We start from the raw sequence: 24,715 nt of genomic DNA, 5'->3' as shown, positions 1-24,715 counted from the left end.
TTATGCGTGTTGATTGGGTCACAATAAAGAATAAAAATTCAATTTTAAAATATTAAACTTGTACAGTAAGCTGGTCCGGTCGTCCAGCTTATTCTGCTGTTGATATTGCCTTATCATTCTTTAGTCATTTCCACCAGGTTGTTATTCGTTAGGATTCCTTAATTTAAGTATTTAATTTTCCTTCCTTGTGCGTTGATCTATTAGATCACCAAACCTGTTTGTACCTACCGTCTTATTTATCTTTGTTTTCAATCCAAAACAAAAAAGTAAAATAAACCTGGCTTGTCAGTTTTCCTTGTTTATAATTAATCCCAACAACATAAACGTAGTACAAGTTTGCAATTTTCTTTAGCCCTTTGAGGCAAATATTATTTATTCCAGCAGAACAATATTTACACATATTGCTTGCAATTCTTTTCAGCAATTCAGATTCTCCCACATCGGGTATCACCTAATACATATTACTGTACAAAAGTTTTTGCAAGTTACTTGTTTAACTTGTGTCACATTTTGATGTGATGAAAGGGACCTGATTTCTCCATGTTGATTACTAGTTATTATAATATGTAATAATTAAGATGGTGTTATTGTGCTTATTAATTAAAATCTACCCTTTTATATGTGAGTGAATAAAAGGCTATTTTAATGCTTTACATTCAAGACGCAGTCGGAAGTCCACTCTCTGTCCAAGCAGCATATCCTCCAGCAATGTCAGTTACCCCAGTAAATCCCTGAACAATATATAGCAAATAATTAGCGAGTGGCGTACACGTGGCACTCTAAAAACTCAGTATTTGTATTTTTCTTTTTTGTCAAATTTTTTGGCTTTCTCTAATTTAAAATTCATAAATCATAATTAAAAAAAAAAAAAGATGAACTCTTCGATGAAGCGTCATTTTTCCCTTTACATACGACTCCTTGCCCTCCCCTTTCCCCTAAAATTCGACAACGCGACGCTCATTCAAAAAATCTCAAACTAACAAATTTCACAAGCAATTACGCAGTCCCATTTAACAAATAGGAGAATAATTAGTTCTTCGCCACAAAGCAAAGACACGGGGCGGTGAGGAACTAGATATCAATGATCCTCTTATATATGCGGTTTCAAGTTTATGCTCTGAAGTTGGGGGACAAGATGAGTTCTCAAGCCACTCTTTCCATGATTCTTCTCTCAGTTAGGCCTTTATGGGGCCTCACTGCATAATGAATGGCTATAACATCATATGACTGGTATCTTCTTCTTTTGTATCTTTTTAAATTTACTCAGAATAAGTTACAGTTCTTATTAAAAAAACTAAAATCATTGAGTTTTTATCAATTGCACCGTTCCCCTTTTCTTATCAATTAACTGTAACCGTTTGTAACTCTCAAACGACTCATCTCTTACCAGTTACGTCTCTCAAAGGTGATATTTCTCCTCCTTTTTATTCGTTTGAATGAAATGGATTAAATTAATTCCTAAAATGTCTACTTGAATGAATTTTTTTTGCTAATATTGCAGATTTTCATTAATGTTCCTAGAATGGTTCAAGCACAATTAACCTTCAAATGATCACAAAAAACAAGGCCACCTCATATTCGTGAAGCCATCAAAATAAGGTACAGAGACTGATCTTTTCATGTAATTAGTGAATTTTGTATCATCTATGTAGGCAAATGATTAGTCCCAAAAATTTACTGGTTCTGTTTTGATGGACTCAAAACAGCATCGATATTGAGTCTACAACTGATGACAAAGTTCTAGAGATATGCGACGTCAAACTATGTTCCATTGGCCTCATTCAAATTCCTGTTAAAGGTTACTTGAGGTACTTCAGGTTACTACCACTATAATTATATAGATGCTGCAATATTAGCTAAATGTTTATGCCTTTTACTTTCTGATATGCTTGAGCTTTTTCTCTCTTATGTTATTGCCTTTGCAACTCATGGACAACATGAATTATTGGTAGGTTTTGGAATTTGCATGGATTATTTTGCATAAGCTTTCAACTCATTTTGTATTTGACCTTTGAGTAAGTTTGAAAGGAAATGAAATTGTTATGAATTAATTTTTCCTGTTAAAAGTGTCATTATCCAATTTCAGGGAATAATGACAGGAAAGAGTTAAGTTTTACTTCTTCCAAGTCAAAGCAAAAGAAGTGTTATCATGATATTTGTTTAACTTATGTGCTTACTGGCATAGTTCAGATTTTTGAGCAAGATTCTCCAACTTCACTTTTTTCAGTTTTGAAATTAGATTTTTAATTCCATTTTGCTGGCATAAGTAGAGTCTTACAACTTCTAGAAGGTATAGATAGAGGACGGAAAAAATTGACAGGTTTATGGGATTCAACATGAGGTGTGATCATTTATGCGATAGGAGTTTGAGATACCTTGCTCCTCCTTTTTACTATACAGGAAAAACAGTTTTTATGTTTTGACACTATATTTCAGTGACTGATTTTCAAATATTTGTCCCTTTCGATTACTTCATATGTTCTAATAGGGTGAAAGTGGATAAAAATGGAGGTTGAACAGTTTGATTGTCCCAATAAATCTGGTTATTTGGAGTCTTTTGCTGCTAATTAATTCAATTTACTTATTTGTTCACTTTGCCATTTGATTTTCAGGTGCGCTCATTTGAAGAGCTTTCACTTTAGTTACTTCATAAGTAACAATATCGATGAAGATAATTTTTTGTTACATTATAATTGTAGTAATGAATTGAACGAATTTTCAGAAAGTAAAAACAAATAACTTAAAGATGAGATATTAGAGTATGTTATATGTACTCTTGATTGATGAGGTTGTTCACCACCGCGGCTAATTTTACCTAGTTTGTTTATATATTTCATTTTCAAGAATTTTCTATACTAAAGCTGTAGTATGTAAGGGACTTACAGCAGCAAGAAGATCAGTTGCAGCCATAAATGATCTCTTACCCAACTGGCACCCCTGTATAATGCAAGTCAACAAAAGATATTAATAAACAACAAGAGGAAATTGACAATTCCTTGACTCGTGAAATTGAAGCTTTATCATTAAAATAAAATCATTTACTAGTAGCTTTGTGGACTTACAATTATAATTTCATCATCCTTCCCAAAATGGTCTAACACTTCCTCCAAGAAATTTGGGTTCTTTATCATCCCTGCACCAAAATATGCAGAGCTAAAGAATAATACAAGCAGAGTGCTAAAAACCAATACTGTTGAGTTACGTGATGTAAAAACAACCCGCTGAAAACTTAACGTCCAATCATTGTTAATAGAAAAATAGTTTGGAAATTTCACTTTTAAAAGTGTTGGTATATCAAAAGCTTGAATACTACATTGAAAATACTAGATACAGACATTAATTTCTGGATTTAAAAAAAAATACTGCCAAGAGATGTTTACAATTTAAAAATGACATATCTGGTACAGGAAATAAAGATAGAACAAGACCCAACAGATTTGCAATTGAATTGGTGGGGTGCGCCAGGCCCGTGCAATAGTGCAACGCATGGGCGACGCGCAAGAGGCCAAGTAGCAAGCTACCTTAATGGACTCTTCCCCTTAAAAAATTGAGTTAATATCGAGTGGACCGATGGCCCACATATCAGATATTAAACTGATAAGAACAGATACTACACTTGATCTTAGCCAAAAGGCCGAGAAAGGTATGCTTTGTCCAGCGTAAGTGACTGGCTTTTATCACAAAACACTTGCGTTCCAGTCCTGCTTTGATTTCCGATGTGGGAAACTAAGATACGGACATCAAACTTGGACAAAAAAAATATGAGATGCACTTGCAAGAAAATATTAACGTGAAAAATAAATGAAACTTCAGAGAGTACTCTTTGTTAATATTTGCTCGCATATCATTCAAATTCTGGTCTAGCTCTTCCTTTTCTTAACTGAACTTTTAACAAGTTTTTTCTGGTTTTTAGTCCTTTAAAAAACTTATAGGCACTTGGACATGAATTGAGTGATATCCCCCCAAAAAAATACTTATTTAAATTTCAAGTTAAAAAAGCATCACTCTATGTGCAACCAAACTATACAATGTTCTTTAAGTTGGTTTTAAGCTTTAGGCGTTTTAGTTGTGTATGAGTTATGTTTTCTAAGTCGCCAAGATATGTTCAAAGAAATAAAAATGGAACAGGGGAATTGTAACAGAGTCTTGTGTATATACTACTTAAATAACCCTCCGTCTATGAGCAAGCAAGGAAATAGAAAGAGAAGTAAGATGAACAAAATACATTTTACATGTAAACTTGAAGACACTCGGCAAGGAGAAACCAGGCGTACTAATAATTGCCACCATTTCAAATTTTGAGAACTCAATTACAATTGTAAAATATCTATGCGGCACGGTTGCCACTTAGAAATAAAGAGGACACTTGTAAAACAAATTGAAATACTTTAATATTGTTAACATCGGGTACCAGACGAAAAAGGGAGTACTATTGAATTACTAAATAATCGAACCTGAGCCAATTCTAAGCATGTAAGGAATATTTATGGCCCCAACAGCATGCCCATCACTGAACTCTTCAGCAGTTCTGCACAAAATAATATTGGATCTTCCATAATAATACTAATGATTGCTTATGTGACATAAGTTCGGATTTCGGATTTTGGATTTTTGCTTTATGTGACATACCTTCTTTAAAATTTTTGAAAAATAATTTATATATTTAGAAAGTATAAGTCACGAAAAATAATAATTTAAAATAATCAAAAGGCATATGAAGTTATTTGTGTGAATCTCGAAATAATATTTGAAATATGTCATATAAATTGAAACAGAAAGAACTCCATGAATTAGCATTACCTGACATCTAAATAATGATGTCCAGCTTGAAGCAATTCAAGTGCAACTCGAACTGGAACAGAAGTAGGAATAGTGGAGGACTGTACTTTTTCTCCAACTGTTGCCATCCAGCTACACAAATGGTTTGTTCAAACAAACACTACTCCATCAGTCATTTTGAAGCAAAAAACAGAGAAATAACATAAAACAGGGGATGTACTCAAGAACTCACCTAAAGCTTGGATTTCTATTGCTAGTACCAATATTACGTCTTTTTTGAGGCTGAAATTGAGACCTTGCCATTGGAATCAAGGACACTGATCCATTGATCCTGCTTCTACATGGCATTCAAGTCACAAAACAGAAACATAAAACACCCATTGGAAAATAAAAATGAAACTGATCAAAGGATTTCAAATTTTCAATGCATATAAATATACCTGTTTGTCAAATTCTTGGGAACTTGATACTCAAGAAGTGAAAATGAGGTTGAATGAAGGGAAATGGTACTCATGATTTATTGTTCCTAAATTTGTTGGCTCTGAAAGTTTCTCGATGCTAAGCTACAAACTTTGAGTTGTGATGGAAATTCAATAGAATATATCGAAATTCTTGAAAATATGTGTAAGCTCTTTCTTGAATTTTGTGTTGATGGTGAGAAATGAAAGGGAGATGGATATTTAAGGGTGAAGACAAGGCATGGAGTAGACTCGAGGAATCAACATGGGTCTGCAAGTGTATGGATAGATAGACATGTAAAGGAAAAATATGTGGACTTTTGTGAATTCCAATTTTGCACAACTGTAATTCAGATCATTCCCAAAATGATGTGAGGGTGACTTGGATTATCCTATGGTTGGATAAGTTCCAAATGGACCTACTTTTTTTGTGTGTGTCTCCAGTCTAACCTCCTTTTATCCACAAGCACACTTTTCAATGTCCTTACTTATTATTGACCTCTCGACCAGTTACATATTGTTATATACATAATGAATAATAAAATTTCCTGTATGATTGGAAGTTTCTTCTTTTTTCTTTATTTGGGAACTTGTTTCTTGAGAGAAAAAGAACAAAAACTAATGGTCGGGTAAATGAAATAATATAGGGATAGGTGTTTCACGTATCAGAATTTGAATCAATCTCATGAATATAGAGTCTTGTTAAAGATACTTCTAACAATTTTATATGTATGTTTGTATGTGATCATACACCCACATGTGATAATTAATTAAAAAATAAATAGAAAATGATCAATGCTTTTAAACTAGGTAAAATTGAGCAAAAATATTCTCCGTTAATAATTTGATTCAAAAATGTCCTTGTCATGATTACTTTAGTCCAAAAATAATCTTAAACTATACAAAATTGAACAAAAAATGCCTTTAAACTATTTTTGCTGTCCTTTTTGGATTAAAATATGGGGAAATGGTCAAAATGTCGTTAAACTTTTTGAATTGAATAAAAATGCCCCCGTTTATAGTTTGATCTAAAAATACCCTTGTCGTCAATACTTTGATCGAGAAATACCCTTATTGGTATTTAATCGGTCAAAAATGTCCTTTTTCAAATAAATAAATTATTTATTTTCTTTTTGAACGCATATTTTTCCTAATAAGATTTCTTTTATTAGAAAATTTTTACTCCAGTTCAATTAAAAAAAAATATTTCTTATTTTATTATAATTATTTTTTATCGTTATTTGAATAAAAATTAATGATTGATTTATTATGATTTTATATATATGACATATATTATCCATTAAAATTTAGAGTACATGAAATTATTCTTTCTTAATTGACAAAATGAGATTACGAAGAATAAAATAATTTTCTACATTTTTATTACTTAAAGTGGTTTAAATAGAAAGAAAACAACAATGGTGTTCCTTAAAAGTAATATTTTTTGTAAGGAACAAGATTTTTTTAAAAAAAATAAAAAAAATAATATATATATATATATATATATTCGAAAAAGGGCATTTTTTACCCATTTTGTAATAATAGGGACATTTTTGACTCATTAAATAACAATAAGAGCATTTTTGGACCAAAGTATTGACAGCAAGATCATTTTTGGACCAAACTATAAACGGAGGATATTTTTATTCTTTTCAAATAGTGTAAGGACATTTTTAACTCTTTTCCCTTAAAATATTAATGTCATAAATATTTTTAGACCAAATTATTAACGAACGATACTTTTATTTATATAATTTAAGAACTTTTTTGACCGTACCTTTAAAAAAAGAGTTCGAGGATGCTTGGCCAAGGCTATAAGCATTGGGCTATGCAACCACCCCACATGTCCTGAGTTGAGTGTTTGAGCACTCTCACTGAATGATTTTGCACATATGTAACCGGGAGGAGTCCTCCCAATATTTTTGGAGGCTTAATAGTGTTCACCTATTGTTTTTACACTTGTCTAGATATAAGTTGCTAAATTGAGAATTTTGCTAAGGATATTTAAAATTTAGTGCCTTTTTGGAGCTAAGTCAAACTGACCAATTATTTTTTTAATTTATTTTAAGCACAATATGGTTTTAAATTGACTAGTCAAATATTTTAAAAAGCTAAAAACAACATATAAGCCAATTCAAACAGCTCTTATGAACATAGATTTCTACACTTTAGTCTTGAATCAATTTGTATAAAGTTAAGGATGCCTAATTTACTTGATGTTTTAATAGAGGGGTCAGATACGATGTCCTCCTCATGTTCTCTTATTGGATAATATATACAGGTACTTTCAAACTAGTTACGGTATTTACTACCTCAATCACTACAAATAGTCTGAACGTGACGTGTCCAAACAATTTAGGTTGTTCTCACAAACTAGCTCATAATTCTTTCAGAAAATTCAACGATGCCGAACGAATGTTTGAAGTTCAGGTCAATCGTGTTGTTCTCAAAATCTGTGCATTACCTTTATACAGTTATTAAACACAATTGAAAATCAAGAGCAACTCCAAAAATTGGTCTAAACTTTACAAAGGAATGACAAAGCAAAAGCCCAACAGAAATTTGAACTAGAATTGGTGGGGTGCGCCAGGCCCGTGCAGTAGTGCAACGCACGGATCGCTATGCATGGATCGCTCCCACACCTGTAGCGTTGCAGTAGTGTGGACTAAGTCGTTATTCTATAGCGACTGCAGACCATTTCATAAATTGTCTAGTTTTTTTATTATTCCTAAATAGAGAAATTAAACTAATCTCGAGATCTCCCACCCGGTAGCATTCGTAATCGACCTCCTCAACTGTGTACAGAGAAATTAAACTAATCTCGAGATCTCCCACCCGGTAGCATTCGTAATCGACCTCCTCAACTGTGTATCAACTGATTCCGGGCGAAGAGACAGTCTTCGCGCAAAAGCCCAGGTAGCGGGTGTTGGTAACCAATTGACATCGGATTCCGGGCAACACTCTTCGCGCAAGAGCCCAGATACCAGGCTACCTCAATGGACTCTTTCCCTTAAAAAATTGAGTTAATATCATATGGACCAATAAACCACATATTAAACATTAAAGTGAAAAAACAGATACTGCACTTTATCTTAGCCAAAAGGCCGAGAAAGATATGCTTGACTTATTTTATTCCGTTGATTTTATTACAAGCACTCTGCTCTTGGATCCTTCTTTAACCAACGATGTGGGAAACCAAGGTTGACAGATTCAACTTCGAGAAGACTATAAACTTACTAGGCTTCTGCCTTCTGCTATTGTACCAATGACCATTCTCAAAATATGAGATGCAGTTTTTTTTTTAGCAAAAACCCCCCTTGAGTTGGAGATGGGTTTGGCTGCCATGACCCTTACCAGTATATTTCTATGCAAAAAAAATATTACAAAAAGAGGACTTTGAGCCTTGCCTCTGACAAATGTGGAATGAAAATGTTGTTAATACCCCCTCCGTACGAATCTACCAGTAGAATTACCAAGATAGAGCTTTTCCAAAACAAGGCGTGGCACCCTATAGAACGAAAAGTTCATCTACTATTGTATAGACTTATCCATCAAAAGTAAAACTGTTCTCTTCGGCCTATTTTGAAAGTTAGAAAAAGCTATTAGCAAAGTTGATTTATATCCTAATTGCCTTTTTAGCACAATTTTTGAGATATATTCATTTACAGCAACTGGAAAATTGTATTTATAATTGTATTTATTCAAGAATCAATTTGAGTTGTAACATGAATATCAATATAGAAGTGAATCGCTCCCAGCCTGTCTTATTGTAGTCGTTAAATTAATATTTAACTTTCATGATCAGATCAGCTGGTCACGGATCAATCATTTGTGATACAGATTGTTGCTGCAACAAGTTTGTGAACATGGAAATTACAAAATTGCATTACACAGGTATATCGGAGTATATATTCACAGCAATAAAAAGTTAAACCAACAAGTGGCAATGATCAAGATAAATTTGCAATTGAATTGCTGGGGTGTGCCAGGCCCGTGCAATAGTGCAACGCATGGGCGACGCGCAAGAGCCCAGGTAGCAAGCTACCTTAACGGACTCTTCCCCTTAAAAAATTGAGTTAATATCGAGTGGACCGATGGCCCACATATCAGATATTAAACTGATAAGAACAGATACTACACTTGATCTTAGCCAAAAGGCCGAGAAAGGTATGCTTTGTTCAGCGTAAGTGACTGGCTTTTATCACAAAACACTTGCGTTCCAGTCCTGCTTTGGTTTCCGATGTGGGAAACTAAGATACAAACAATCAAACTCAAAGAAGAACAGAAAGTAGGACTAAAAAATATGAGATGCACTTACATGAAGACATTACCGTGAAACTTCAAAGAATACTCTCTGTTAATATTTGCTCACATTTCATGCAAATTCTAGTCTAGCTCTTCCTTTTCTTAAATGAACTATTAACAACTTTTTTTTTCTGATTTTTAGTCCTTAGAAAGACTTGATAGACATTTGAACATGAATGAAGTGATATTCGATAAAAGTAGCATTTAAAATTGAAGTTTAAAACAAAGTTATTTAAAAAGTTGAAGTTATATTTGAACATACATTTCCACTTGAAAGTAGAAAAAAGTTGTAAATAAGAAGAAAAAAAATCACTTGTAAAACTTATTTTCAAAGATTAACAAAAAATTATTTTACAAGTGGTTACCAAAAAAAAAAAGACTTAACAAAAAATCATTACAATGTACAACCATACAATGTAATGTTCTTTAAGTTGATTTGAAGCTTTAGGTGTTTTAGTTGTGTATGAGTTATGTTTTCTATGTAGTCAAGATATGTTCAAAGGAATAAAATGAAATAACAGAACTATAACATAGTGATAATTAAATTCGATTCTTTTTTATATTTATTTTAAAAGAATTGTGACAACAACCGAATTAAAAAAGTCATCTTCTTCTCGATGAATAAGTTATTTTGGCAAAATATAACATCACTTGACAATTCGGGATCCTAAATTGTATAATTATTGGTTGAATAGTCATAAACATCTACTATTTGTCATAAGAAAAATCAAGTTCAGTAGCAACACTTGTATTATTTAGATGAAGAGTGTCGTTTGAGCATGAAAAATATTATTTTAGTTTTGTAAAAATTGAACTTTATTACTCGAAAACACAAATTTTAAATAAAGTTTCAAATATTTGGCTCAAAAGTGTATTTCAAATGAAATGGTGGTTTACACTTACAAAATTTCAACTTTCACAAGCTCTTTTTCGAAAGTTAAGTGAATTTTAAACACAAATCTAATTTCACACTCTTTTTTCAACTTCAATTTCAAATTACTCTTAGTTTAACTTCAACTTAAATATTGTCTGCTCTCTTGCTATATATAGTAATTTCATTGACTTTCAAAAACAACTCTAATTTCACAGTCTTCTTTTCCAACTTCAATTTCAAATTACTTTTAGTTTAACTTGAACTTAAATATTGTCCACTCTCTTATTATATATAGTAATGTCACTGAGTAAAATAGAACCAAAGTCGTAATGTTAGCCCAAAAATTGAATTGACTCAAAATGAGCAAACAACAACAAATACTCTAATTGAATACTCAACTTCAGGATCTAAACTTGAAGTGAAAAATTAAAATTGTTTCGAATGAGTATTTCAAGTGAAATAGTGATTTCGACTCATGGATCTTAAATATTTACAAACTTTCTTTCCAACTCAAGTTACATTTAAATAGGAGTAAGTAATTTTTCACTAATTTGTTTTTCAACTTCCCTTCCTATTGAACTCCAATTCAAATATTATTCAAAGATATAATACAATTTTTTTTTAATTTGATTTCAACTAACAATTAAATACTTTAACTTTGATAATACATATATAAGTATCTCAGCTTATCCTAATTATTTCATTTGAACACTTTAATTTACAAAATTATCATATCCATATGTTTAAATTTTAAGTATCACTTCACCATGTGGTATCATAAAATACATTTTCTAACTATATATTGTCAAAATTGAATTGTTTAGGTGACATTTAAGATGAGTTAACAGTGTGTGTGTGAATTATGCCTTGTTCGAACGCCTACTAAAGAGTGGAGCAAAGGACGTTTGTGCTGTGTAATGTGTAAAATAAAGAGCCAGAGCCCAACAGTTGTCAAATATTTTCCGCAGCTCAATTAACGAGTCAAACCACCATTACTCACGGCGGGTGCCACCCAATTCTGAGCTGATGGCCAGTCTCATCGGCGTAGCATCTTCTCCTTTTCCCACTCAAACCTCTCATCTCCTCCCATCTCGCTCCACTTCCATATCGTCCCTCATTCAACTCAAGGTACAGTTGCTCTTCGTCTCTTCAAGATTCACTTTATTTTTCTCTCAAATTGTGACATTTTTATTGCTTGTGTTTCTTAAAGAGAGATTCGGGTCGGCGATTGTTGTTGTTTCGAGTGAACTGCTCATCGAGACAGGTCGGAGATGCAGAGACAGAGTCAGAATCTAAGGTGGTGTTGCCAGATACTTCTACTGATACAAGCATTTCAGCATACAATTGGTGTGCAGCACTTGGAGGGATTGGTTTTCTCGAGACTTCTTACTTGACGTTCCTCAAGCTCACTAACTCCGAAGCATTTTGTCCTGTTGGTGATGGCGGCAGCTGCGGTGACATCCTCAACAGCAGCTACTCAGCTGTGCTTGGTAATATCCCTTGCTATTATTAGGAACTCCGGACGTTAAAAGAACTTTCTACTTTAGAACTATCTTTGTAACCTTCTTCAAGTATCTAAAGTTTTGTTAAAAGAAACAATTTTTACTATGAGAATATTAACACAACTGGACAAGTAAAATTGGTGGGAACCTGAAGGAGTGGTTGGATACAAGTATTTTTAGGAACCTCTCTTTTATGATTAGTCTGTTGTTTGATTCTCCGTATGAATTATGTACTTACCAGACATAATCGTCTTTATCCCTATTTCCCCAATTGAATGTCTTATTTTGACTAAGGAGTTGAAGAAGCCGTTTTAGTGAAAAACATGTAATTCTACCTTGATAAGGTAGGAGTAAGGTATGCATATATACCACCCTCCTCAGACCCCACTTGTGGGATTATATTGGGTATGTTGTTGTTGTATTGAAGACCATGTAATGCAATGGGATTGCTTTTCTGTTTGTAAGAAAAAATTGTTTGGATGAATAAATAGAGGAATACAACTATTTATGTAGTCTAATATCTCTCAAAAAATATCCTTAGTAATAAAATAGACAGATTAAGAAGTAAGAAGACCATGTAAAGCTTCCATCTACAGATGGAGATAGTATATTTGTTGTATTGCTAGCATTCGTTGTAAATTGATTAGTTCTTTACAGAACCGGGTGCAACCTTCCTCCTTTATCCGGCCTTGGGATTAGCTATACGAGCAAGCTCATACAATTGGAGTTTTCCCAGGGATAACCCCATCCCAAGACTATTCCAGCAAAAGCATTCTAACTTTGGAGTTGATATAACTGAACCAACTAATTAGGAATTGGGGCTTAGATGCTGTTATTGTTGTACATGGAGATAGTAAGTTTTGCTTGTAAAAAATGTTAATTTAGGACATGAAATGAAGTTGGTTCCAAGAAACCTTACTAAATACAAGAGCTTATTAGCCTAAGGAATCTATTGATACATTAAAACCTCGATAAAGTAATAATCTTAATTCGCTCCCGACTTGGGCCAGTTATATTAAAGTAATATTCTCTCTAAATGCATTAGATAATAATTAAAAATAAAGTATTAAAGGCTCAGAAAAAATATAAAGTAATAATTACTAGAATACATCAAGAATTTATATATATTTAATCAGTCAATAATACTAGACCAATAACTATTTCTTTTTAAAATATGATTCTATAGTTGATTGTTTTTTCTTCCCACCAAAACCAAAATTAATCTCATCCTTAACTTTTTGAAGAGCGAACACAATTTTTGAAATATTTTATTCGTATTGTACCAAATAGTTTGATTCTCTTTCTTATGCTCACATATTGCGTTTCTTATTTTATTGATGAAAGATGATTTTTGTACGTCTTCAAATGATGAGAAAACATTATACTTGGATTATGATTTTTAAACATCTAGCTTTTTCCTTTTATAGTTAACATAAAATCACTACATATTCTATGTACATAAATACAATTAGAAACATTAAACTTCACTAAATTCGTTTAGCTTTCCTAGATTTAAATAATAAATATGCAAAGACTACACTTTTTAGTTTCCTAGATTTAAACTTTTGAAATTCTTAATTCAATTTTTTTTTCTTTCTTATGGCACATACTTAAAAATACTCTCTAAAATAATAAATATTTATGCATTTATCAATAAAACTAATAATCTCTATAAATGAATATTTTTTTCCGGTCCCAAGCATATGCATTTATAGAGGTTTTACTGTAAGTAGACCAACATGTATTGATAATAGCCTTTTTAATAATCTTCGGTCGACTTCAAATGAGACGCTGTAAGGTAGATAGTTTGAGTTAGCAATGAATGGGATGCCTAGAAATGCAATAGTTTGAGTTAGCAATGAATGGGATGCCTAGAAATGCAATTTGGCTGAGAAACCCTTACCCTACCCAGTTTGCCTCCATAAGGTCACCATCATTTCCACCCATACACAAATTCAAGTATTCATTGATGAATCAAAGCACTTTTTTCCTATCTTAGTGTTACAATAAGCCGGCACACATTGATTGCACTGAGGTTACAAAAACTCCGGTGTGGAGCCAAAATTAGCAAAACCAATGTCAGTTGGTCCAACATACTTGACAAGAAGATGTTGACAGTAAACATTGCTGTAAGTTGCAGCTCTTTCTGTCTCATAGTGGCGAGTCCCCAACATAAGCTAATTCCTGGGAGTAACAACTCCTAATTCTTGTACTGATGTTACGCCAATTGCTCGTAAATCTCTCATCTACTTTATGTGCATAGTGAGCACAACACAGAGGTGAATTGTTCTACCTTTATCTTATCCAAAAAAACACAGGGGTGAACTGTTCAGGGCATACTTGGGTCTGTTATAGGCTGGGATGGATTATCTTCTCAGCTGCCCATCCCATTGGACCTGTTGCATCTGTTTGATCCCTAGTGCTTGGAAGTTTGTTGAAAACCTACACTATGTGATTTATTCTTCTAACAAAATGCTTAAATCCTTTTGATCGTTAAATCATAGCACATAGGAGGTAGCACGTTCTATTATAGATTTATTTTGTTGTCAGACTTAATAATTAATGCAGTGCTAATTTTGTTACATTGTGAGTTGTATTTATTCGATCTGACAAACATAGATTGGAAAATCATTGAAGGCAATATGTCACTTAAATTGCAGGTAATATGTTTGGTAAGAGATTCAGTTTTCATCCTTTTTCATTTGCCAGGTGTTCCTCTTCCATTGATTGGTATGGTTGCTTATGGAGTAGTTGCAATACTTGGGATACAATTGGGCCAGAAAAGCAGGCCTCTTGGAATTGGTGAAGCTAATGGGCGTTTGGTTTTACTTGGAACAACTACTTCCATGGCTGCTGCCAGTGCATATTTCTTGTACATCCTGAGCACAAAATTCACTGGGGAATTTTGTCCATACTGTTTAGCTTCTGTCCTGTTGTCGTTTGGTTTGTTTTTCAGCAGTGTAAAGGTTTTCTTCACTACAGAGAACATTGTTTGTTTAGCTTCTATTGCTATATGCAATGCTAATGACAAAGATATTTCTTTCGTTTACAGGGTTTGGGGTTTCAAGAGGTGCAAAAAGATGTGGGTATACAGTTACTTATAGTTCTCTTGGTGGTTTCCACCCTAAACAGTTCATACAATGTCTCTCAGCCTACAAACACCAGGTAAACATCCGTACGCATTTAGACATTGTAGGATAATATTAGGCAAAGTGTCCTTGGATTGAAAGGATGATAGGCAAGAGTTCCCTTTTCTTGCATTAAGTAGTGAATGTTTGATTAGTATAGATTACAGAGATAATCACATTAACTTAAATAAAAACTTCCATGAATTATTTAAGCTATATTCTTTAAGCAAGTTAGATAAGCTTCTTTCAGTTTCTAGATTTAGCAGTAACAAGATATCTTGGTCATTTTAAGATAGAAAAGCTCTTGATGCATAGTCACAGCCTCACAGGTAAAACTCTAGATCATTTAAAATCTGTAGTTGGTGCAAAGGATCATGCACGTTAATCAGGAGAACAATTACTCAAAATCCTTTTCTCATCTTTTGCAGTTCTGCTATGGCTGAGATGGAATACTTTACAACGGAGCTCACATCAGAGTCTACACCTTTTGCTATATCCCTAGCGGAACACCTGCGTTCAATTGGGGCAAAAATGTATGGGGCTTTCTGGTGTTCTCACTGCCAGGGACAAAAGCAGGTTCTCTTTCCTTTGCAAATGTGCTTTCTTAGAACTGCATTTTGTTGGACTTCTCAAGAAACAAAAAACTGCATATTGAAATGATTGTTTTTCTAAAATTATTCCCATTTTGGTTGCCTCAATGGCATAGTGACATCATTTCATTAGGAAAAAAAAAGAAGAAAAAAGGTTAGATTCAGGGAAAGAAATGCTTGCTTACAGAGAAAATGGGAAAGAAAAAATCTTTCCCCATGATCAATTCTGACATGATGTAGGTAGGGTGAAGCGTGGATGTTGATTGGACTCCAGCCACCTTGTCTGATTGCTAGATTCCTAAATTAACATTCTATAAGGGAAAAGACAAAATATGATATGGGTATGGAAGAATATGAATGTGCATCAACTACTATGGGGTTGAAGATTAATGTCTTACATAAATAAGTAAGAGCATCATTAAAGGGAAAAAAGAGGGACCCTTTTCTTTCTTTCATAGCTCTTGTGTTTATTTTCTGGTGATGGAATTTGGCTAAGAGCTTCAGTGGATTTATCTTTAGAGTTCAGAAGCAGATTCTTGGAGTTCTGAACTGAACTGTTTGTCAATATTGCAACTAATCTTTAAGAATATTAAAAAGGGCCGTAAAGATCCCACTAAAAATTCTGATTTGCACCATGCACTTGACAGTATAGGTAAGAGATGCCTGTATTCTGTACTAAATTGGTTTATTTCTTGCGTCACTGCAACAAGATGTTTGGACGAGAAGCAGCAAAGTTACTAAACTATGTAGAATGCTTTCCTGATGGACTTAAGAAAGGAGCTTATATGGCCAATGCATGTCAAGAAGCAAAACTCGAAGGATTCCCTACATGGGTTATCAATGGGGAGGTGAGCTAGAACCTTCTTTCTGCTAGAAAAATCTTTTGTAACCTATACAAAGGCATCAGTTATTTGCACGTTGGATAAGAAAATGAACATTTTGTTGTTTGAACCTCTAGATTTTCTTTCCAAATTTCATTGAGGGACCTTAAAACTACAATATTGTTGCAGGTTCTTAGTGGAGAGAAGAAGCTTTCGGAGCTGGCTGCAGTGTCTGGTTTCAATATGAAAGAAGAACTTACTGAGGCTAAATGAGCTTCATTGACCAACACAGTCACATATCAGGATATGGAAGTTTATAAAATCATATTATTATTGCCCTCTGGTATTTATATAGTTTCATAATGTAATTATCTTCTTGTGTTAGTAAACTGAGTAGATAGTACGATAAAGTGAAGGATCCGAATTGACCGTCTTCTGAGTATATATATCAAGCAATTCCTATTACCCACAATTATTTGAATGTTGTGGTGCTGTTACTTCTCTTTTCTTTCTTTTTACTATGCCAAACTCTAGTGAAAATTTTGTTCCTAATCTGAACTCATTATGATGACAAGACAACAATCTGATGGCAAGAGTTACCAGAAAATGAAATCATGAAAAAGTATCTCGTGATTATACTTTTTGAAAGAGAGATTGTATCCCATAAATTATAATGTGAATGATTAACTCTTGAAATGTATTTCCCTGGTTAATTTCCTACTTTACAAATGCTGTCTAGACAAGACAACAATATATTGTTTGTGATATGAAATTTTTCTTGGCACTCGTTCTTGTTTTTCCTTCTTGTATTTATGATCTTTAGTTTCCTCCTGCAGTTTAGCTCTTTTGATCACACTACGTAAGATATAAATATGAAAACAACATACCCAATGTCATCTTACAAGTGGAGGTTCGGAGAGGGTGTAATGTATGCAGATATTATTTTTACTTTTATAAGGTAAAGAGATTTTTTCTGATAGATTCTCTAAAGGAAGATAAATCCCATATTAGGACGCTGGGTGGCTTTTGGATTTGTTTTAAAAAAATATGTGCAACTGGTAACTTTTAAAACCTTGGATGAAATTTACTTAAGGAGTCAATTTTAAAGTTTCATTTACTTAAGGAGTCAATTTTAAAGTGTAGCCGGTGACTTTTGAAAATCATTTAACATTTCTTTATGTTAATGGACAATGTATATAAACTAAATTCTATTTTATATTATACGAGAACTGACTTTTCCTAAATTAGAAGTCTTTTCTCTAGACTTGTCAGTACTAGTATTCATTATTTTGTGATGAAGAACGTCAATTAGAACATTGACTTCTTTTTAAATACGATTTTCTTCTTTAAATTTTTCAATAATTGTATCAAAATAAAATAGAATACTTAAATTGGGATGGAAAGATACTAGTATTTAGTGAAATTTAATTCAAAATTGTGGAAAGTCATAATCTTTTGTTTTTTTAAGTAAAATAAATAAATATATATAAAGCTAGACTACTTTCTCTGTTGTTTTGGGTATTGAGCGACCAGTTCCTTCAATATTGTGAACGATGGTGACTGTAAATCTGAAGTCGTTGTTGATATTCTCAGCATTTCTACGGGTGTTTTTGATAATTTACGGAGAATGGCAAGATACCCATATGGAGGTTAGATACACAGATGTGGACTATCTTGTTTTCTCAGATGCAGCTGCTTTAGTAGCTGCTGGAAAATCCCCTTATCAAAGATCTACATATCGCTACTCACCCTTAATTGCTTTTCTTCTTGTGCCCAATTCTTTCATTCATCCTTCTTGGGGAAAGTTTATCTTCTCCGCTTCAGGTAAAATTTCCCCTTTCTCTTCCAAGTCCTTTTTTTGTTTCTCTTTGTCCCTTAATTTTTGGGTTCTTTTTACTCCTACAATTTTCTTATTTTTTGTGTTTATTATTTGTTAGAACAGCCAGATACATGAAAGCTGTAGGCTTTTGATGATTCGAGATTTTTGGTTTATTAATTTTGAATTAAGCTCTTATTGAATTTTCTATAAGAAAGGTTCTAATTATAAGACAGTGCAAAGGTTCCATTTTTAATCTACTCATTTGGAATTCTTGTTTTCCCTCATACAAATCAGAGGCGATGTAGAGTGATGGTATTGTTCATATGAATCCAGTACTTCCGATGCGGGGATATAAATTTGTGTGTAAAAATTCATAGAGTTTGCAATAAATGGTAGGTATGAACTCATAACTTTTAAAATATAAAGAGCTCAACTCTAAGATTTTTCAAGGTTGAACTTATAAAGATTACATCATGAATCTACCTCTGATACAAATGCTTCTGGCATGTGGTTTCCAAGAAATTCTAGCTTCTCTACTTAGGTATCATTGACAATCTTTGGGGTTGTTGTGGCTGTAAAACTAAGAATAGATGAATTGTTAATTGTGACTAGCACTTGTAGATGATTAATTTAAGAGTATTAAAATAGCTCTTGAACTTGCACCTTTGTATGTGGGTTTATTCTCTCTTCTTATTGCAAACAATGCATAATTGGGATTCTTAGAAACATTACATTTTAATTATGTCTCTAAAACAGATATGCTTAGTGAAACTTACATTGAGTTTGTGCAGCAGATCTTCTCGTGGGATTTCTTATCAACACCATTTTAAAGCTAAGAGGGGTGCCTGAGAAATTGTGCACTTACTCAGTGATGGTATGGCTTTTGAATCCATTTACCTTTACTATTGGAACTCGTGGGAATTGTGAGCCCATCATCTGCGCCATAATCCTTTGGATTATTAAATGTCTAATGAATGGTAAAACTTCCAGTACCTTTTGCTTACCTTAAATATAGTTATGTTGAGAATTTACTCCTAAATTTTTCTTTTTCATTGTTAGTTTACTCACCTACTCTGCTACTTTCTCTGTTATTTATCTCTTTCAAAATGGTTCCTGTCTCCTTCGTAATCTACCTTAATATATCATTGGGGCAATGTAAACGACTGTATTGAGGGATATATGGAAGGAGAAGTATTTAATCTATCAGAATCATGATTTAAGTGATGGAACTGGTAGAAAGATGGTATTCTCATTGAATACCTGTCAAGATTGAGTCTCTCTCACTCCGACGCAGGTTTAGGTGTGTAGTGCCCAACCCAAAATTAACGGCTAATAATGAGGTTTTAGCAAACAAGTAATGTAAATAAATAAATCAAGATTTATCCTGAATCTGCCTCTGTTTCTTTTCATAGCTATTATACAATTTAACTTTTGTAGTGAGCCTCTGGCTTAAAGGAAACTTAGAAACCAAGAATGTTAACTCTGGAAGTTTATAGGATTAAACAACAAATTCTTTTAATTGAGAGTGTTTCCATGAATCCTCTGATATTTTGGGTCAGATAACTGTATTCTCACTAGGGTTAGTGAGGACTGTGGCTCCATATATTTCTTTGTGAGTTAAAATCGTCATGCTGTATTGATTTTGGTGGTGTTTCCCTGATCAGGTCGTTTAGTACAAGCTGCATTTTGGTATGGGCTTGTTGTCCACATGAGGATCTATCCAATAATTTATGCTCTTCCGATCATTTTAGTTCTTGATCCTCTGTTCTTCCAGTATGGTACGAAACCTGCTCTTGTGAATTGGAGTTCTAGAAAAGGCAAGTCACAGCAGACTTCCATCTGTAAAAAGCTTGTGGATCCTTGTTGTATATGCAACTTTTTAACAAGCCTTTTTACCTGGAGAAGGATAATGTTTGGGCTTATTTCTGGAGCTATGTTCTTTCTCCTTACTGGGATTTTCTTCTTTTTATATGGGTGGGACTTCTTGCATGAAGCACTGCTCTATCATCTCACACGTACAGACCCAAGGCACAATTTTTCAATTTATTTCTACCATATATATCTGCACTATGAACACGAGTTATCAAACTTGGAAAAGCTCGTCTCATTTCTGCCTCAGATTATGGTGCAGTCAGTTCTTGTTTCCCGCTTTGCGCAGGATTTTCCATTTTGCTTCTTTGTGCAGACTGTGGCATTTGTTGCATTTAACAAGGTTTGTCAGCAATGCTTGAATATATATTTTTTGTTGAGAATCAGCAAATATTAGCTTGATTTTCCTTTAGTGAGATAACGTTCTTTTCCTCTGACAGGTTATGACTGCTCAATACTTTGTTTGGTTCTTCTGCCTCTTGCCGCTAATCCTTCCATGGACCAACATGAAGCTCAGAGGAAAAGGATTGGTCTGCATCTTGTTGTGGATGGCAGCTCAGGGTCACTGGTTATTGTGGGGTTATTTGCTTGAATTTAAAGGAAAGAATGTCTTTCTTCAACTCTGGGTAGCAGGTTTGCTATTTTTGGCTGCAAATACTTTTGTTCTTATCAATATTATCCAGCAACATACATATAGTCCAGTCTTCCAACATTCATCTCATTCAGCTTCAAAGAAACATGTCAAACAGAGATGAGGAATCAGATCATATACCTCCTAAATCAATGGAGGAGGAATTTTCGAGCTAGTAGTGTATTTAGCCGTGTTCGGGACTTGTAGAGCCTTCCATCATCAGGTGAAGCACTTGGCTTTTTCATAGATCCAAACATAGTCCTGCTTAAAACTACCTGCACTGAAGACGTAGCAAGAGATCGTAATGACGTTATTTTTTGAACTTTTGGTCGTTTTGCTTAGTGCATACTTCTCTATGATAGCAATTTACAATTGTCTATTGCAATTTTGTTGTATTTGGTATAGTTGAAGTTCTATTAATCCAGTTTACTTCTCATTTTAGTTTGATTTTCATTTCACACCCTTACTAGAGTTACTTAGCCAGCTGGAGGAGTGATGTCACATCCTTTCCATCTGCATAGCTTGCTTAAATATCTCTGTAAAGCCAATATGATTGGTATAATAAAGATATCTCTTTTGCTGTTCTTTTCATTTTTCATTTACTCTGTTTTCTTTCAATTTCTAGTTTCTCTTCTCCTTTGTTTTCATTGTTCTCTCATTTCCTGTTGTCTTGTTTTCTAGCATGATTCCTTGTATCTCATTTTCTACATATTGTATGAGAGCATTTTTGGGTAGATTCCATAATATATACCCAGTATAGCTCATTATCAAATTACAGGTACAGATTTCACCTTCAATGTGTATTTGGATGCCAATTTTGTAGAATTTGGATTTGGAGGATAAATTGAAAGCAAGGGCAACGGCCTAGTGTTGGTCGAGGAGAATGAATGGTCAGTTGAAGAAATAGGAACCAAGTGGGCACTGAAGGGAGTTATTCTTTTTGTTGGAGTGTGAACGGGAGCCCTACTGAACAGCGGTTGAAAGTACTATCTGTGAGCAATAGTCTTCCAACGAGCATATCTGCGGTAAAAAAAGACAAGCGATGTGTTTCACAGAATCACCATGCTGCTCACACTTGCCTCGCAACATCAATGCAGCTGTGCTTATGTGCCTATTGTTAAACTGAATCAGTAGATTTGCATTATCAAAACGCACCATGATCTATCTTCTTCAAGGCCACATGTATAGTTTATGTGCTTCACATTCATTGAGCCTTGGTGGTTGACAGACATTACAAGTTTGGTTTTTATTAGAGACCTAAGGAGCTGGGTGGTGGTTTTGATGGAAGAGGATAACACCTTTGTGCTTTGCTTCCTAATATTCGTCCTTGTTCAATCAAGTGACAGCAATAGGTATGCTATTCTACTGAATCAGCTGTTCGGAACTTGCCTACTGGATTATAAGAGGAAAGAAACTGGTTAATCAACATGATCAACAGTCTCTAATTTCACTACAATCAATTAGAATTAATTTCTTGCAACAATTATGTGGTGAGTTCACAACTTTTTGCTTTTCATTTCATAAGAAAGAAAATATTAGACTGAGAATTGGAGGGCTTTACCCAAAAGGGTAGCCCTTTCAAAAATTCTCAATGAAGGCAGAACCCAGGCCAAAGAGGGGGTTTGGAAATAGTTTTCAACCAGCAATAGACTGCCTCATTGTCCCAAGCGCAAAGATGAGTTTTCCATCTTTCTGACCTCTCCTTTTCTGTGGGAGAGAATAACCCTAAGCCATATTCGTAAACCTAAGTAAATAGAAAAGGTTAGTCACCCATGACTTTCCACTAAAATGGTCATTCTTTTTACTCTTTTGTGCATTACCCAAATTAAACGTTAAGCAATTTTACCTTGACGGTAAAACTGGAGTTAAAAAGATAAGGATTATAAATTAGATCCCAATTTACATCTGTTACTCTGAAGTTAGGATAGTAGACTTGTTTGGAGATTGTTAGTTGTTTGTTCTTAGTCTAGATACAATATTTGTTTTGAGTGTTCTTTAAATTTTATTGTAAACGATTGTTTTGATATGATGGTATTGTTACTTTCTCTCTCATATTATCTTGATTTATTATCTAGTTATTTTAGTTTTATTTTTTTACTCTACTTTTTGTAATAACTATATTATGCGCCCTACTTTAATTTTCTTGTGAATTTATCGTTCAAATTGTTAAAGCGTGATATTATATCATGATATAAACTAATACAATCTATTCAAATATTATATTTATAAACATAACTTAGTATTTTACTGTACAACATAATACAATCCATGAAACAACCAAACAAGGTTACTATATATCGAAACTTGAGCTCGGCAAATTTGGACCCATGACACGAAATTTTCAAAATATTTTAGATATGTCAAAGTTATGAACTCACATTACATATTTTTTTTATAACCGTATGTCGAGGTGCTTTTGCTTACTTCCACTAATTCCACATAAGACTTATTATCTCCCAAATAAACAAATATAATTGAGAAAATACAAATACAAGATAACAAAACTTGATAAATTTATCTAGTGTTAACAGAAAAGGAGTATATAAATATAAACCATCAATTATGATAGAGATCAAGTGTATCATATTTATTTATTTGTTGATAGGAAACCGCAACATTATCTTTGTGCGTAAATAAGGTAAGTTTTGTTCTAATATAATAACTTACAAATTATATTTTAAAAAAATTGTACTAAATAAATTATGTGCAACAAGCTGAGCCGAAAAAGGGGTTTCAAACCTTCTACCCCTTTGATTGAGATATCTCCAGTTCAAAGTTGTCAATCTTGGACAAAGAAGGGAGCCCGTGCACGAGAGCATTATGAAATATCGTAACCTCATTGAGTAATATTTTATTATATATATATATATATAAACCAAAATTGACTAGTTATTCTAACTTCTCATTTGATTAAAAAAAAAGAAGTTAAAACAAGAGGGCTCTAAATATACTCATACTAAAGCAGTATTTGCCAATATGGTTATGGTTATGGTTAAATTCCAGATTGCGAAAATATTCCAAAATGTAATTGATGTTTCATCATTTTCCATTTCTTATGTTGTAGAGGCTGGCTAGTGGCTATGTTTAATTATCTATTAGAATAACGTAATTTAGAAAATGCAGGTTAATTAGGGACCAAGACAAGTGATGCACAATCCTTATTTTTAATAAAAATGGTCAACAACTTACAAAAGGTTTGGAAAATTAGTGCTTACTTTTACTAATTTTTTTATTTTTTGCATACGCTTTAACTTTTCTGTTTTTTCTTTTTCTTCTAACGAATTTCCCTCTCTTGAATTATTCAAACAGAACAGCTCATTCAACGTGCTAGTGCTTTAATTTGAACAAATCAACTTGCTTGGCAATTGACATTGATCATTTCTCTAATGCAATTTGCAACATCGTTGATTATCTCTAAAGAGGCTCTTTTATAATGTTTTCATAAAGGATTAAGTTTTTATGAATATAAACTTTATATTGTATTAAACTTGAGATAACATTGTTAAATCCTCACACTAAAAGAAAACTAATAATTATTTGTATTAAACTTGAGACAACACCTTAAAATAATTTGTTAATTAATAACGATTGATTTGATATCATCTATGCTCCTGCCTTATTTTTATCCTAAAAAGAAAACCAGATGTTGACTGAGCCCATGGATTGTGATCTTGGCTGACACATTAGCCTTTTAGAATACTGTGATAATTCATGAAAAAATCAAGGAAAAATATGGTGGGTGATTTTCTTGTCAGTTTCTTTCATTGATTTTCTTCGTTTTCCCACTCGAAATAGGACAAATACTATGGGCAAATTACAGACCACTTGTATAAAGTATTTGCAACATTTACTTAATTTGTTATACCTACTTCCAAATAATATATTAAGAACGTTTATTATTTTAATTTTATTCAACAAATTTCTATTTTTAATGGATTT

The 24,715-nt window shown here is 33.2% G+C and overlaps 3 protein-coding genes, 1 long non-coding RNA gene, 3 other non-coding genes and 1 pseudogene across 12 annotated transcripts; 3 read left to right on the top strand and 5 right to left on the bottom strand.

The window, feature by feature from the left end:
• Positions 1 to 260: 260 nt before the first annotated feature.
• On the bottom strand, positions 261 to 5,535 carry LOC129874235 (thiosulfate sulfurtransferase 16, chloroplastic-like). 2 transcript variants are annotated; one of them, XM_055949494.1, is made up of 7 exons: positions 5,220 to 5,535; positions 5,012 to 5,110; positions 4,801 to 4,911; positions 4,455 to 4,528; positions 3,063 to 3,133; positions 2,884 to 2,937; positions 261 to 731 (listed from the first exon to the last, which is right to left on the bottom strand). In XM_055949494.1, the coding sequence occupies exons 1-7, from the start codon at positions 5,291 to 5,293 to the stop codon at positions 657 to 659; spliced, it is 558 nt and encodes a 185-aa protein (XP_055805469.1). In that variant the 5' UTR covers positions 5,294 to 5,535; the 3' UTR covers positions 261 to 656. The 2 variants fall into 2 exon arrangements, with proteins under 2 accessions (XP_055805469.1, XP_055805468.1); XM_055949493.1 differs by having other exon boundaries at positions 5,012 to 5,116; positions 5,220 to 5,533.
• On the top strand, positions 1,141 to 2,898 carry LOC129874236 (uncharacterized). 2 transcript variants are annotated; one of them, XR_008762855.1, is made up of 4 exons: positions 1,141 to 1,405; positions 1,502 to 1,599; positions 1,707 to 1,808; positions 2,613 to 2,898. It is a non-coding gene; the product is annotated as an uncharacterized LOC129874236 (long non-coding RNA). The 2 variants fall into 2 exon arrangements; XR_008762856.1 differs by lacking the exon at positions 2,613 to 2,898 and adding an exon at positions 2,301 to 2,368.
• LOC129875339 (U2 spliceosomal RNA) lies at positions 3,452 to 3,647 on the bottom strand. The gene has a single exon (XR_008763144.1). It is a non-coding gene; the product is annotated as a U2 spliceosomal RNA (small nuclear RNA).
• Positions 5,536 to 8,162: 2,627 nt separating the features above from the next.
• LOC129875347 (U2 spliceosomal RNA) lies at positions 8,163 to 8,354 on the bottom strand. Its single transcript, XR_008763149.1, has one exon. It is a non-coding gene; the product is annotated as a U2 spliceosomal RNA (small nuclear RNA).
• An 858-nt stretch (positions 8,355 to 9,212) lies between these two features.
• LOC129875341 (U2 spliceosomal RNA) lies at positions 9,213 to 9,408 on the bottom strand. Its single transcript, XR_008763146.1, has one exon. It is a non-coding gene; the product is annotated as a U2 spliceosomal RNA (small nuclear RNA).
• Positions 9,409 to 11,276: 1,868 nt separating this feature from the next.
• Positions 11,277 to 16,929, top strand: LOC129873840 (thiol-disulfide oxidoreductase LTO1). Its single transcript, XM_055949030.1, has 7 exons — positions 11,277 to 11,544; positions 11,627 to 11,906; positions 14,628 to 14,884; positions 14,971 to 15,083; positions 15,475 to 15,622; positions 16,347 to 16,484; positions 16,647 to 16,929. The coding sequence occupies exons 1-7, from the start codon at positions 11,443 to 11,445 to the stop codon at positions 16,728 to 16,730; spliced, it is 1,122 nt and encodes a 373-aa protein (XP_055805005.1). The 5' UTR covers positions 11,277 to 11,442; the 3' UTR covers positions 16,731 to 16,929.
• Positions 16,930 to 17,961: 1,032 nt separating this feature from the next.
• LOC129874438 (GPI mannosyltransferase 1) lies at positions 17,962 to 22,734 on the top strand. Of its 4 annotated transcripts, none has more exons than XR_008762889.1 (5): positions 17,971 to 18,281; positions 19,068 to 19,253; positions 19,941 to 20,488; positions 20,586 to 20,999; positions 21,561 to 22,734. XR_008762889.1 is itself a non-coding variant. In XM_055949726.1 (4 exons), exons 1-4 carry the CDS (start codon positions 18,011 to 18,013, stop codon positions 20,898 to 20,900), a joined length of 1,317 nt encoding a protein of 438 aa, XP_055805701.1. In that variant the 5' UTR covers positions 17,962 to 18,010; the 3' UTR covers positions 20,901 to 21,367. The 4 variants fall into 4 exon arrangements, 2 of the variants coding, with proteins under 2 accessions (XP_055805701.1, XP_055805700.1); XR_008762888.1 differs by having other exon boundaries at positions 21,555 to 22,734; XM_055949726.1 differs by lacking the exon at positions 21,561 to 22,734 and having other exon boundaries at positions 17,962 to 18,281; positions 19,071 to 19,253; positions 20,586 to 21,367.
• Positions 22,330 to 22,453, bottom strand: LOC129875351 (U4 spliceosomal RNA; annotated as a pseudogene).
• Positions 22,735 to 24,715: the final 1,981 nt, after the last annotated feature.

The sequence above is a fragment of the Solanum dulcamara genome, chromosome 11 (assembly GCF_947179165.1).
Source record: "Solanum dulcamara chromosome 11, daSolDulc1.2, whole genome shotgun sequence".
NCBI lineage: Eukaryota > Viridiplantae > Streptophyta > Magnoliopsida > Solanales > Solanaceae > Solanum > Solanum dulcamara.
The sequence above is the reverse complement of the archived record's forward strand: the minus strand, read 5'-3'. Positions and strand labels throughout refer to the sequence as shown.